At 55.8% G+C, this 14,949-nt stretch overlaps 1 pseudogene across 1 annotated transcript; it reads left to right on the plus strand.

The window, feature by feature from the left end:
- The first annotated feature begins 8,656 nt into the window (after positions 1-8,656).
- On the plus strand, positions 8,657-14,044 carry GCG54_00004897 (annotated as a pseudogene). Its single transcript has 2 exons — positions 8,657-9,135; positions 9,656-14,044. Coding segments are annotated over exons 1-2 (4,868 nt in total).
- Positions 14,045-14,949: the final 905 nt, after the last annotated feature.

The following is a 14,949-nucleotide window of genomic DNA, read 5'->3' on the forward strand; positions in this document are numbered from 1 at the left end:
GGAGGACTCGTGGTCCAACGAATGCTGCAGACAGCAACCAATGCGGAATATCCAAACTCTTGCGACGTCGTCCAACTGCAACCATTTCGGCACTTCGGACCAAGGGCTCACAGGCCGAGCTCTGCCCCATTTCTCCCGCCCGCCGTCCGCCGGCTCCATCTCGCCTCTTCGGATGGCGTGCCGGCCGTTAACCCCACATCGCACCGCCAACCCGGAACGGCGTCCGGTGCCGACGTGGATGTGGGATGCTTTGGGCTGATGAGTTGTTTCTTGAGACGGGGCCATTTTACTTGCCCAGCAGCTTGGGCCAGATTTCCTCATAGAACCGATACAGCCTCATCCAAAAGATCGGGACTCCCTTCAGTCTGTTGAGAGATCAGTAGATGGTTTGGACGAGATGCGTCACCAGGCTTCGCGGCTCGTGGGGCAATCTCGACAGTGAAGTTGATGCAGTCGGATACGAGTCAGAGACCCCCTCAGGAATTCCTTCTTCTGGATGGCTTCGATGCTCGTTTGCTGAGAGCGCCTCGGTCATCACTCGAACCCCATCCGCCATGGGGCGAATCCGCATTGCGAGTATGAGCACGGGACATTCGCCAGAACCAGCGTCCGCCTGGCAACACAGAATCTGTGACGCTGACAATCCATGACAGCTTCAAAGTTGAACGAGAACGACGTGCTGGTTCGGGGATGCCTCCCGCCCAACAAGCCCGGCCAATCCATCACCCCGGCGGAAGCTGCGAGCCGGAACCAGCAGTCCGTGTGAAAAAACAGACCCGTCATCTCAACTCCACAACATCGCTCGACAGGATTCCCTGCTTGAGAGCGCTGCTTCCGAAAGTTGGGGGATCGCGCGCATGAACAAGGGCCAACTGCCCCTTACGTGAAGGGGAACTCCGTGCTCTTTGTTCCCGCCTATTCTAGTTGAAGCGCGTTGAACATCAAGCGAGAAATCTGCGACGAGGACGTCCCGAGTGAATTGAGGGCGCGTCTGAAACACGTCCGCGACGCCGGCTGAACTTCAGCCTGAACACCAACGGGCGGTCATGGGAGCGAGTGAAGTCGTGTTTCACCGTAGCTTATGAGAAAGGCCGCCACCTCATTGGACGACAACTAAAAGATCCGAAATTGCTATGCACAGCAGATGGACAAAATGCAACTTCTGTTGCAAAGCTGGCGAGAGTCCCTCTTCCTTGGGTCGGTTTTCGTCCCAAGTCGATTTGGATACCCAGATAACTTGAGTGGTCGGCTCGTCAACCGAATCCGCTATTGTTCTTCAGTCATCCCGGTTTTGTTTATGGTCTCGCGGCATGAAACCTGTTGCTGCTACAGTTGAAGGGGCAATGATCCCATATCTTTGATACGACTGCGTCCTCGAGATATGTCTTGCCCCCAGAGCGGATTGTCGACTGACTGCAGGTCGAGTAATATTTCGAACTGGGATGCTGAAACCTCACAGTAGAGAGAGCCATGTCCCGCCAGCCACCCGTTAAGCTGGACTGGCTTGTCAATGATGTCGAGAATATGTTCGTGACACAGAGGTCCGCTTTTCCTTGCTGACAGGCAATCCCGTCCCAAAGACCCGTCGTTGATGTCCGTTGGCTTCCCCTGTAACCTGTAACCTGAGCTTATTTGGAGCCATGCCGTTGAGTCGACATGCATGAAATGTCACTCATCCCAGGTTCCTTGAGCCTTGACACGGGTAGAAGCCATCTTGCGCTTCCAGACTCATGCCTGACTGAGGTGAACATGCGAAGATGTCGCAGCAAGAGGCTGCCGTTCTCCTGAATGGAACATCCACGTCTTGGATCAATGGGGCACGAGGCCCAATTTGACACGCGCGAACATCAGACGATGAACCAGCGATTGTCCTGGCTGTCTGTCACGGAAGGCGAGTTGCTTGAAGCAGAGGTGTAACAAGCGCCAGCCATGCGGTGAGCCACTGTGGCGCGTTCCGGTGGCGAGCAAGAAACATTGCGCAGGGAAATTTGATTCGAAGAAGAGCAGTGCGTTTTTCCTAGCCGCCAATCCCAAGGTAGTTGCGCTCAACATCGTAGACGGAACATAGGTCTCCCGGATCTTGGCAGCGTTCTGCTGAGCTCCGTCGGTCATGCAAATGAAGCATCTGGGAATTAAACTGGCGCGCGCCATCGTCTATCGAAAGTCTCACAACCTGACAACCATGCCCAAGGCCCCTGAGCTTTTGCCGCCTTTTGCCCGTGTACGGTGTCGTCGATCAATGTCGCTCTTGGGGCGGTCTTCACCAGCACTTGCATCTGCCGACTTGCTCCGGCCAGTCTCCCTGGTAAAACAGCATGCGGTAATCCCCTTATGTCTTTCTCAGGGTCCAAGTCTCCGCTCATCCATACCAAGCTTGATTGGCTGCATGGGTCGATCTGAGTGCTTGGCTTCCAAGGCGGCAGGCACAGGCCACCAATGATGGTTCCCCGTTAACAAAGTCTCGCCAGAAGGCGTTCGTAGTAATGTCTCCTGGCGTTCGCGGGGACAGGCCTGGGGCGATCACAATGGCCGTTGGCTCTACCGATGGAACGGAGGCGACGGCATTTGGAGGCAAAAATCATTCTGTTTTGCCAGCTCTTGAGGAGGTGCAGGATTTGGCTAGCAAAGTCGTGGAGCGCCTCGAGCGGCTCTGAACCAGTTGAGCTTCTGTGGTTCTCAAGCAAGAAGGTGGATGGAAATTAACTGATCCACCTGCAATCAGGATACAGGACCAGCGACGCCGAGGCGCTACGGGAAAAAGCGACGCTGCAGAGGGGTCTTCCTGGCATCTTGCATCTTTCGCCGCAATTCTGGGGGCCCTCTGCTCCACGACGCCAGTCAAGAAGAGTTGAAGCGCCAGTAGGTTGTCGCTGCACGTTTAAATTGCCTTCTCTCGTGATGTCCAGAACCTGCTTGTCCTTCGGAGCGTCCCACATTCTTCAGTGTCATTGACCCGCGATTTGGGCGATCTCGTCCGCTGTGAGTGGTCCGTTAGGTGGTGGGTGCCGAAGGTATCTACAAGACCAGGGGCAGGTCTCCAAATGAGGCAAAGAACCGTTGCCTTGCGCCCGCGAGCCCCGAAAATGGCCAGCTTGAATTCAGGAAGCCGGCCTGCTTGCCGGACCCGTAGGTTGTAGTGCTTGTCGCCCACTGCATCTGGTAGGATTCGAGTCCTGATTACTTCCTCAAAAGCAAGTATGCCGGTAGCATTGGAACGGAACCAAGAGGCGAAGAATTTGGAAGCAGACTGCGTCTGTCACACCGCTCATGCGCGGGAGAAAGGCTACCGCACGGGAGGGTGGAACACAGCTGCGTGATTGGACTGTGGCCTTGAGACGAAATGACCCCGAAGGTTGCCGTCCAGTTCTCGCTGACGGGCGATAAGCGACTGTTGATGATGTTCCTTAGTGGAAAGATTGCACGGCACTGCCTCTTTGCTTTGAAAACCGCCATTGAAAGCTGAACGGTGAACCAACATACTTTGCTTGTGCCAGCAAGCTTCAAGGTGCCCTCATGGGGGCTAAATGCCAGCCAAGTCCAGGCCGAATTGTCCTGCTTGTGGCTGATCAATGATGTCGAGGCTAACCAGCCACACACTCTTCAAGACCTCATGCAAAGAATCCCCGGATCTTGGGAGCGGCGGTTCATGCATGATGTCTCTGAATGACAATGTTTGATTGAGAATAAACAATCGTCAAAGCGCCACTTTCCAGGCGGACGGCGATGGAGGATCCCGGGCGTGAAGGTTTCGCGGTTGTTTCCCCAGGCGCTCGGGTTGGGGTGAAGGATGACATGACACAGACGCCTCGAAATGCAAGAGCGTAGGTTCCTTCGCAGCTTTGATAGGAAACCTAGCGAATTGTTCCCTGCTCAACGGGCTCGTAATAGTGCGGGAGATCAAACTAAGGACGACGAGACCATAATCCGTGTCGGGTTTTACAGCGTAGTGCACTCTGTGGATGTTGTGGTGCTTCCCGTTGCTCTGCGCCGGAGCATTCAAGCGTGGTGGTAGTCGCGCAGCACAGAGCTCTAGAAAACAACTATGCTCAGCCGAGCAGCCGACTGAAGTTGCATGCCGTGCAATCCAGCCAAGCCATCTTCTTTCTGGGGAAAGGTAGGCGTACGTAGAAGGGAAAAGGGCCCATGCACGTTCACTTCCGTAGGCGTTTCCCGTGTGGTGAGACGCTGTTTCCATAAAAATGCGAGTTTGAGAAGGTTTCTTCGCGGTACCTCAACGTGGAACATTGGTCCTCCTGGTATTCCAGAAGACAAGCTTCCTGTCGGAAAGCTGGGCAGTCTAGACGAACGGATTCTGAAGTGGCCCTGAGATGGCTGACCGCGACTGGCTCCTTGATCGGCAGGCATGTGTGCTGATAGATGTGTTGGTACCTGCAGCAGTGATGCCGCCTCCTGCAGGACACATGACCAGGCTAAGCTGTTCGCGGCAATCATGAGAGGAGAAAAGTCTCCTGAACCTCGAATCTGGATGGGAGTTATTGAACAGGTGGACAGGAAGAGCCGGGACAGACGGGACGAGTGCAACGGCGTGCGACGTGGCAGACGGGGTTCGAACCATCTGTTCAACACAAGACAAGTTGACAGGCGATGGTGGATGCAGCGTGTGGCTCTGAGGCAAACGACGGGCAGACGTTCTCTGTTGAGTGGTCTTTGCGGGGATGAGGATTGACATGTCGTACGGCGGCGCTGTGAATAGCATAGCGAATGTGACGGAGGCGGAGCCGATTGAGCTCGGTCGTGAGGGAGGCTCTCTCACGGGCAAATCTGGTGCGGCAAAGACCCGGAACCTAGTTTCGGATGGAACCCATTCCAAGTGTCCACCGATGTCTCTCATGACGGGCAGTTGACATCCCGGTTGACTGCTTGGACCATTCTTTGTCCCTAGCCCTGGATTCAACCGTGGGTTTTCTCTTCGTTTTCTTTTGCTACATGCTGGCAGCTGTGGGACTTTGGTGTCCAAAACGGGAATACTGTCATGAGCTGGCCAAGCTGCCAGGGGAATGATTGGAGCGAATGAGCCGAAGGTCCCTGGTTCCAAGACTAATTAAGGCCTTGGGTCGTGGCGTTAAGAATCTGGGGTGCGAGAGTGGCCCACAGCATCTGGTCGTTGACGCCCACCGGCTTAAAAGCCGTGTGCAGGGTAAGGCCAAAATCGTGAGATGCGTGGCCGAAAACCCCCGTTTGTCCACCCAGAGAGAAGGCAAAGCCAGGGCTCGGGTTATGAGAACCGCAAGTGACAAATGATGCCACGCCCAACGACTGCAGACGATGCCCGGTGTTTTGGCGATGACGTAGGCTCGTAGCGTACGATTCGCCGTACAATGGACGACGGTCAGCCTTTATGAATTTGACGTGACGACTGGAAGATGATGAGCAGAGCGAGGGGAGTGAAAAGCGTTGTCATTTGGTCTGATGTGTTTCGAACGGGTCGATGTTTCGGGAGAGGAGGCGAGATATCGAGTCCGCCGCATAGCGGGAGCAGGCGTGTGCAATCTCGTCTGTGTTATGTTCCATGGGAAGGGTCTTGCATAAGACGAGGCACTTTCCCAGGGCCGGGGCGTTGAGTTGACGGATGACATCGCCGTCGAAGCGAGAGTGTACGAGTTTTTTTTGACTTTTGTTGATGAGCGGGAGATGACAGGCGAGAAGTGCCGAAGTGCTGGAGAGACAACAAGTGATTTTTCCCCTTCTGAAGTGAGGTAGTCAAATCAACCGGCCGTGCGACGCGATACTCCGATGCTTGGAGGGGCATTCGTGGCAAGTGGGTTCTCATCGTGGCCGTGGATGCCGTGGGTGGTGGATTGGGAGTGCGGCACCCACGTGGTTGACGAGCCTCGAAATGGCGAAAGGTGCAGGTCCGGAGTCCGGCTTTGTTTCTTGTTGATGCGTCATCACTCAAATCACTGAATAAATGGAATAATCTCCCTGCAGCATTGCAACTTGTGTCTGAAGAAGAAGTGTCATCCGGCCATCTGGGCTGTGTTGACGCAGGAAAGTACGAAGGCAGGAACGAATGGGCAGGTAGGTACCTAGGAGGAGCTGTCCGAGTTGGAACAGCGAGTCCGCACCTGAGGCAAATGGAAGGAAGGTGGGTAGTGTGAAAGCCTACCTATCCCGCAGAAGATAGAGACAGGAAGGAGCAGCTTGGCAGAAGTATCTGCCCATATGAATAACCCAGCGTGGTACATTCAACAAGACGAAACCGCCATGGACTTAGCTGGTGCTAGAGACGGCGCTGAGGGTTTCGCCAGCACGAAATGGCTGACCCATCTCCCCCTTCCCACGTTTGGTTTGCTCTGGCTCTGATTTCTCTGATTGCTCATTAGGAACCACTTCACAGAGTCCTAGTGAGCGACGCGCGCTTTCTTAATTCGGCCGACTGCCCTGGTTCGTGGGAGATTGGCTTGCCCCCCTTAAGATGCCTTACGCTTGTTCGTACCTTGCCTCTTGAGGTAGGCTTATCAATGTCAACATTCGGTAAAGTAGGTACCTCCTACCTTACCTGGGCTAAGCAGGGCATGCTTAGTAGAACCTTGGGGCTAAGCTGCCGGGCCTTGGTGGCATCCGCCCCGCCCCGTACCTGAGAGCGACTTTGAGAGGCCAAGAGGGCCTGGATTTGGGGGTTTGCGTTGCAGTCAATTGATGAGGGTTGGGTACCTTTGTCACCATCGGTACTTGCTTCCCTACCTGCCCGCTCAGAGGAAAGGGAAAGTGGACGGAACATCGCAACAGTAATGAGTAGGGGAATTGCAAATGAAGTGGAGGTCAATGCTGTGCATCGCGTCGTGAGGCAAGGTATGATATGGTATCTAGCCTATCGTACCCCATCGCATCGTGCCTCTCGCATCCGCATCGTCCGGAGGCTCAAGAGGCAAGCTGCTCTTCCTAATTCCATATTGCTTGCCCCTGACGAGCAACAGCGACTGCCCAGGAACCTTGAATTCCATATCCAACTGCAGCCATCTCTTTTCGGCCAATCTTGCAGCGGCAGATGCAGAGACAAGAAACGGAAGCTCATCCACGAACCCACACACACTGCACCCGCACCAACACCATCTGCATCCTCTTGCCAGCCCGCCCATCCTCCTTCCTAGGTTGCTGTTGTACCTGAGCAATGAGGCAGGCCTACTACTAGCAGCCACTACATACACCACGACGACAACAGCAACAACAACGACACCACACCACCTGTACCGCAACCGCGGCACCACACCATCTCAAAACCACAAACCAGCAGCCAGCCATACGCAGTGTCGGAGCACAAGCATACACACACACATACACCAAATCGCAAGCTTTCAGTACAGGCCCCCGCCGCTCGCTCTACTTCACCCGACCCCCTGTTCACCTTCAGATGTACGACCTTGCTCGGGCTCCTGCGTCTGCACCTGCACCTATTCCTGCTCCTGCTCCTACGCCTGGTCGTCCTGCTGCTGCTGCGCCTGCTTTCTGCCGTCGCCTCCGTCGTTGCTGCTGCCCTCGGGTGTTGGGGATGAATGAGTGAATGACAGCGCAAGGCAAGGACCTCGACTAGGTAATGTGAAGTTGAATTGGAGTCCTTCCATCAAAGAATCGAGAACCACAGAAGACCCTCGTCTGATTCGCACGTCACCACCCGCTGCAACAACCACGAATCAGCCCTCCTCCGGCTGTTACTGGAAGCGGCAATCCAGGAACCCAGGGGTTCCATTCATCGACGGCCACCACCTTATTGCAACTGTACCTCACTCTGGCCTGGCCGCCCGGCCTGCAATTTGCAACGAGGTGGACGAATACTATTTGCATTTGCATTACCATTGCCAAACCTACGTCGGCCACGCACACCCACCACCACGACGACCATCAACAACCACGAGGCCACCTCATCCGTCTGTTGTCTGTCTGTGGTTGTTCGTGTGCTCGCTGCTGCCACTCGCTCGCCTCGGTGGAGGTCAACAAGCCAAGGTCAACCGCCAGTAAATGATCCCCGCGCCTCTGCCACAGAAAGTGTACCTTACACGCCTGCTCAAGACAACGGGCACTTGTCTCACCCGTGGCCAGCTTCTTACATTCTTCCCACAAAGAACGAGGACGGCCCCTCCCTCCCTTTGTAGGACGCCATTCATCTGATCTGATCTGCTGTGTGGCCGGCCTCGACTACAACCTGCATCTTCTTCACCTCCACCTCATCTCGCTCGCTCGCCCGCCCGCCCTGCCCTACGGTTACCGATCCCTCCTGGCGATACAACTGCAACCAGTGACTGCAACTTGAACCGCACCCGCATCGCATCACATCACAGTCGACAGACATCGCATCCTCCCAATTGCCTGCCTACATCAGACAGACGGCCACAGTACAGCAGCTGTGCAGGCTCTCGCCGTGCAGGGAAGACGCCTGGCTCCATCGCCCAAGGGCCCCGTCTCCGGTCCTTGCCTTACCGTCCGTCCAGTCCCGGCGCCCCTCGCTCGCTCGCTCCCGAGAAAGCAAAAATAAAATACGCACACTCAGAGAAGAAGCGGCCGGTGTAATATATGCAACGGCAGTCAGGGTCATCCAGGCATCTCGAAACCTCAGCGAGGTTGTCCTGCGTTAAGCTCTGACCCTGCACACCCCCCAGTTGGGCCGCCGGCCAGTTGTCTTCCCGTCGCATTGCCCACCATGTCGCAGCTTGCGCTCCAGACTCGGAGTGCCCAGGGCTCTACTTCAGATTCTGGTCCTGGTGCTGCTGATGCTGGTTCGACGGCCGCATCTGCGACTCTGACTGGCACTGGACACGCTGCCCCCGCTGCTGCTACTGCTGCTGCTGCTGGTCCTTCTGGTCATACTGGCGGCGAGGGCGGTGGTGGTCATGGTCATACTCATACTCATACTCCTGCTGCCGCTGCTGGTGTCACTACTCGCCTGCCTCCTCACCAAAAACACCCTCTTCACCGGCTCCAGGTAGCAGATGCTGCCCCAAGGTACACCTCCTCATCCTCGCCCTCCTCCCAGGATAGCCCCACGACAGGCCTCTTGATCCCGGCTCCCGATCCTGCAAGCATTACAAGCACCACAAACACAAGCACCAGCACCGCTGCCAGTCACTTTCACAGCGGTGCCACTACTGTGGCCAGCCCTCTTCTGACTCCATCTCCAAGGTACGTTCCCACAGGGCATCCACTGCGGTGCTTACCAAAGAAGAAACGGTCCACTCATCATCCTGCTTCTCTGCTGTTCGCCGTCGTCTGTGGGTGTGTGTGTGTGTGTGTGTGTGTGTGCGTGGTGTCGGCTACTGTCTCTCTCTGCTCGCTCTGCGCCTTGCTTTTTCTCACTGCTGCTTCTTCCCCTTGACCTGACCTTCCTTGTCTCTGCAACCTTGAACTACCCACGACTGCCAGCCAAAAGACCCGCGAGTCGCTCACCCATCGCATTCACCACGACTTCTCCCTCCACCCAGTGCCGGAGCCAAAGCCAGAGCCAGAGAGTCTCTGTTCCTTGGTTCCTGGTTTCCGAGGATATCGTGTGCTTGTCTTGGCAGCTAGCTCTTGACTCTTTTTTTCCCTTTCCTCTTCGCTTTATCCGCTTCTGCTGCCCTCCTTGTCTACCACTATTTTGTGGACCTCAAAGTTCACGACGCTGGCCGGGGCAGCACAATAACTGATGCCCTCCACCCTCTAGATCTCCTCGCCGCCCGATTCCCAGTCCTTTACACGAGAGCACCGCAGTCTCTTCTCCGACGAGTCCATTCTCAGTTCGGTCTTCATCCTTTTTCCCGCTCGTGGCCAACTTCTCAGTGCCACGCTCCAAGACACTGCCCGACATTGTAACGACTCCAACCGACGATTTACGCTCACCCGTCGACCTCTTGGGAGAACCGCAGACGTACTACCAAAGTGATTCGTCCAGCTCGTCAACACCCGAACGCACCGCGCCACGGTATGTTTGCAGCAGTCGATGGATCGTCCCGATTCGAAAGCGCCGGCGCCCCGCGCGCGGCCACACGTAGCACGGCTGACAGACAAATACAGCAGACCGAGAATATCGCCGCTTCCCTCGAATGATAGTCGCAGTGCCTCCGAACCATACCTAAATTCCAGGCCTTCTGCAGGCCCACCCCGATCCCCAATGTCTACACCTGGAGGCTCGGCCGCTGCCTCGCGGGGCCACCCAGGCAAAGGTGCACCGCGAAACTCGTCAATGGACTCGGCCATTTCGGCCATCTCGACAAAATCTCAATCGCAACGAGGCGCCTCCGGCAGCCAATCGTCTGATCCTACAGATATCGCCGCTTTGATCAAGACAGCAGGCAGCCCAGAGGCCGTGATTCAATACCTGCTGAAAGAAAAGCAGTCACAGTCACAACAAAATGCACAGCTATGGCGCCTCGTCGACAAGCAACGAGCCATGATTCTGGGGCTGAACAAGGATCTGGAACGAGCGTTGAAAGACAAGGAAAAATACCGGAAGAAACTCAAGGAAGTGATCAATGTGCCCGAAACGATAGCCTCCGATGGCTCCAGAACTAGCAGCAAGGTTATGAAGATGCCTGTGCACAAGGCAATACCGACGGTTGACATCAGCGCTCCCAAGGAGCGACAAGTCGTGGCTCCAGATTCCCCGACTCTGGATTCCGACAGCCAAAAGCATTCCCCTGTCGACCTGGCCATGGCGCCCTACCCGATCACACCTCCGGCGGACCAACCGAATGGCCCTCCATCAGCTGTCGGCGAGCTGCTGGATCCTTCACACGAGATGCCCAGAGCTCATGAACACGCCTACGACCAGTTCAATCACGACGCGGAGGAGCAAGCCGCCGACGCCGCTCGCAAAGCGCTTGAGGCGGAACAGTACATGGACCTTCCAGTCAGCATGTCACTGCCACCATCTCGCAGCCTACCCAGCCAACCACCCAGCGTTCCTCCCCCGAGACCACCCAAAGCACCCCCGATCGACTCGGCTACCGATGAAGGATTGTCTCAATTTCCCGCACCACCCCCACGCAAGCCACCTCCGGCTCCATTGCAGCTTGGTAGCAAAAGCCAGACTGTTGCCGAGGAGGAGGAAAGTGACACTGATTTCGACGACATCTTGGAGGTTGATGAAATCGTTAGCGAGGCGCGTGGTCGACGAAGAACGCGAGAGGAGGACGATCGCGATAGGGAAGTCTTGGTTCAAAAAGAGATGGAGAGGAGGAGCCTGTCGAAGAAGAGCACGCCCACTGAGACAACCACGGCACCCACCGACCTGCCACCAAGCCCGCCGAAGCGAATGCATCGCGATAACGCCCCGGCCTCTCTGGCTGGAGTACTCAGCCCCCAGACTCTTGACGCTCCGCTCTTGAGTCCCGGGTTGCCGTCCAGCCCGCGCCCGCTAGGAGTTCCGGTGGTTGACAGCCCTGCTCACTCCCCAAGAGGCGCGGGATCTTTCCCCTCCGGCCCTCTGTCACCGCGACCGCCTCGTCAACCCATCCCCCTTCCTCCAGGACACTCTCTTCAGACTCCGCTGCCTTCTGAGCCTATGGTACTGAAGAGTCCCCAGCCGCTCAATATCGTAAAGAAAGGCAGCCAGTCGCCTCCCAGTGACAGGAGTCGTATGAGCCCAATCGAGCGTGGTGATCCTGGCCGTATTTTCAAGGGATTCGCCAGCGAGGAGTACCCCGACTTGCTGCTCGGACCTAACGTCTTGCCCACGATCATAGTCAAAGTTGCTTCCTCGCGTATGAAGCCGTCGCGAGCGAGTCTGATTTCCCTGACACAACTGGAAGAGGACCCTGTGTTTACTCTCGCCATCTTCTCGCGATCTGAGCCTGGAGAGTTGTGGCGGGTTGAAAAGGATTCGGCCTCTTTAGCGAAGTTGGACTCTAGGTTGAAGCAGTGCTCGGCTTTCACTGCCAAAACGCCCGAGAGATCACTGTTTAGTGGTCATGCCCCTGCCAAGCTCGATGCCCGACGAATGGCCCTCGACCAATACCTTGAGGAGGTCCTCGAATGTCCTTTGGACACTGCAAGCGCCCTGGAGCTCTGCAAGTATCTGTCGACGAACACATTGCCTCCCAACGCCGACGATGCCGGCTCGATGGAGACGTTGGTCGAGAATAAGACCAAAGTTGGACCGGGTGGTCGTCCGTTCAGAACAGGCTATCTCACTAAGCGAGGAAAGAACTTTGGTGGTTGGAAGGCACGCTTCTTTGTTCTCGATGGTCCTCACCTTAAGTACTACGAGACTCCGGGTGGTGCTCACCTAGGCACTATCAAGTTGCCCAGCGCGCAAATCGGCAAACAGTCCCAGAGCAACGACAATCAATCCCCTCAACAATCAGCAAACTCCGAAGAGGCCGATAACCAATACCGGCACGCGTTCCTCATTTTGGAACCCAAGAAGAAGGACTCCAGCAGTCACGTGAAGCACGTGCTTTGCGCTGAGAACGACCGGGAGAGAGACCAGTGGGTTGATGCTCTACTCAGGTGGATCGACTTCAAGGACCCCGAGGAAGAGGAGGCTCAGGCGGCGAAGCAGCATGCTCATGACCGCCAAGCTGCTGCTGCCGCCGAGCGCGCTGAAAAGAAGAAGCAGAGGTACAAGAAGACGGCTTCTCAACACCAACCCCAGCAACAACAACAGCCGACTGAGTCGTCAGACAACCTCATCGGTGTTCGTTATGACGCCACGTCCCAGGGCGACCTACCTCAGCACGGTGCTCCCGTACGACCAAGGGGCCCTGGAGGACCTATGCCAGATCACCATCACGCTGAGGCGATGGGAATGTCCTCGCAACCGTCGATGATGATTTCTGCTCCGAGAGATATGCATCCCATTGCTGATTCAGCTCAGTGGGGCAACAAGCCCGGCCTTGGTCTTCCCGTCAACGAGGAGAAGAAGATCAAGAAACGCAGCTTCTTCGGCTTCGGGCCCAAGACTAGGTCATCGTCTGATGGACAAGACTCCCTGTTCGGTGGAAGCGAGGGTGGTTCCTCAACCCCTCCGCAAGGCGGCTATGCCGGTCCTGTGCGCCAGGCTTTCGGAGCACCATTGGCCGAGGCGGTGCGATACAACCATCCCGTCGATATCAACGTGCCACTTCCCGCAGTCGTTTACAGGTGTATTCAGTACCTGGACGCCAAGAACGCTATCTTGGAGGAAGGCATCTTCCGTTTGAGTGGTTCCAACGTTGTTATCAAGCAACTCCGCGAGCGCTTCAACGTTGAGGGTGACGTCAACCTGGTGACCGACGAGACGTACTACGACATTCATGCTGTCGCTTCCTTGCTTAAGTTGTACCTGCGTGAACTGCCCACGACCATTCTTACTCGAGACCTTCACCTGGAGTTTTTGGCAGTCACAGAAATGTCTGGTCTTAAGGAAAAGATCTTTGCTCTATCTGAGCTGGTGCAAAGGCTGCCTCAAGCGAACGCCACGCTGCTGAAGTACCTGATCGCCTTCTTGATCAAGATCATCAACAACGCAGACATGAATAAGATGACGGTGCGCAATGTAGGTATCGTCTTCTCGCCGACTCTGAACATCCCGGCGCCCGTCTTCGCGATGCTGTTGCAAAACTACTCAGGCATCTTCGGGTTTGAACCCGAAGAATATGAGTTACCGTCCTCCTTTGACGGAGATTCGGGCCGTGAGCGATCGGGATCTCTGCCGAGTATGGCCAATGGTCTGCCCAACCGACCGTCATTCGATCCGCAGCAAGCCCGTCCCTCTACGTCCGCCGGATCGAGCCAGTCGCCTCATCGGCAAAGACTCATGGAGGCCATGACAGGCCAGCAGAGAACTAGCGGAACACCGCCGCCCCTTCTGCAAGACTTGCACAGTGCTCGATCATCACCTACACCTCCGCCAAACTACCCGACCAGCCGTGGGCAGGGTTATGAGCCTCAGTATGCGCCGCAGGGGTATGAGTCGAACGGTTATCACGGCATGGCCCAAAGCTACGACAACGGCTCTGGCGGCTACAGCCAGCCCCACAAACGACGAGAGAGCGCCATCTTTATGGGCAACATGATGGGACTAAACCCGCAAAGCTCAAAGAGTCGTCTCCGAGAGGAGACTCGGTTCTGAGCCTATTTTATGGACATCCATCCACAACCCCCCACGATTCTTCAGCAAACATACCCACTCGTTTACACGCAGCGTTGATACCATGCTTTGCACATTTCATTTTTGAGTTTTACTATATAACCCAGCCCTTCCTCCAGGAGGGCATGGACGACATGACGGCGCCAATATACCCGAACATACAACCCGAATCCGGACCGGTGCCGAGAGCTCCATTACGTTCTAATGTCGATCGCTACCTTTTGCACACGTAGCCTTTTGTTGCCGAGTTTCTTTTTCGATTTGTGAGACGAGCTTAGAGCTGCGGAGACGAGGCCCTAATGGTAGAAGACGAGGCTGAATTTGGAACCGAGGCGCATGAGCAGATGATTTACGGGTCAGACTTGTGTCATACGGAGCCACGTTATGGTTTTCCCGGGTGGTTGCACAACAGGCGGTTGTCGGCGGTTCATGCGTGATCTTTCCGGGGCTTAGCATGGCGTTGACGGCATTGGACTGCAACATTCGTCTCCTGACTTTGAACTGCGCTCTTCTGGAAGCAACTCAGCATATTTGGATAGTTGGTTTAGCTTTGAAATCAAAATTTTCGTTCAACTACCCGCAGCTCCATCCACGGTGATGTGTCTACGACTTCACAACACGCCTACATGTCTTTCAGTACATATCAGACTTTGCCATGAGACTGAGGGGATGGTCGACTGATAGTGCCCGAACACCGAGGCACGGCGCTGACTAATATTTGTTAGTGTCGGAAGTGTCGGCACTTCGCAGGCCGCGCGAATTCACTGAAAGTCAGGTCGGCAAGTTCAACCGCCGCAATCCCGTCCCCCGATCATCCGATCGCCAATTCTCTAGCCAGCAACACAAAGCAGCACGCCCAGCCCATCGTGTTTTGCGCCGCCCGCACA

This window comes from Colletotrichum gloeosporioides (assembly GCF_011800055.1).
Source record: "Colletotrichum gloeosporioides strain Lc1 chromosome Unknown consensus_54, whole genome shotgun sequence".
Taxonomy (NCBI): Eukaryota; Fungi; Ascomycota; class Sordariomycetes; order Glomerellales; family Glomerellaceae; genus Colletotrichum; species Colletotrichum gloeosporioides.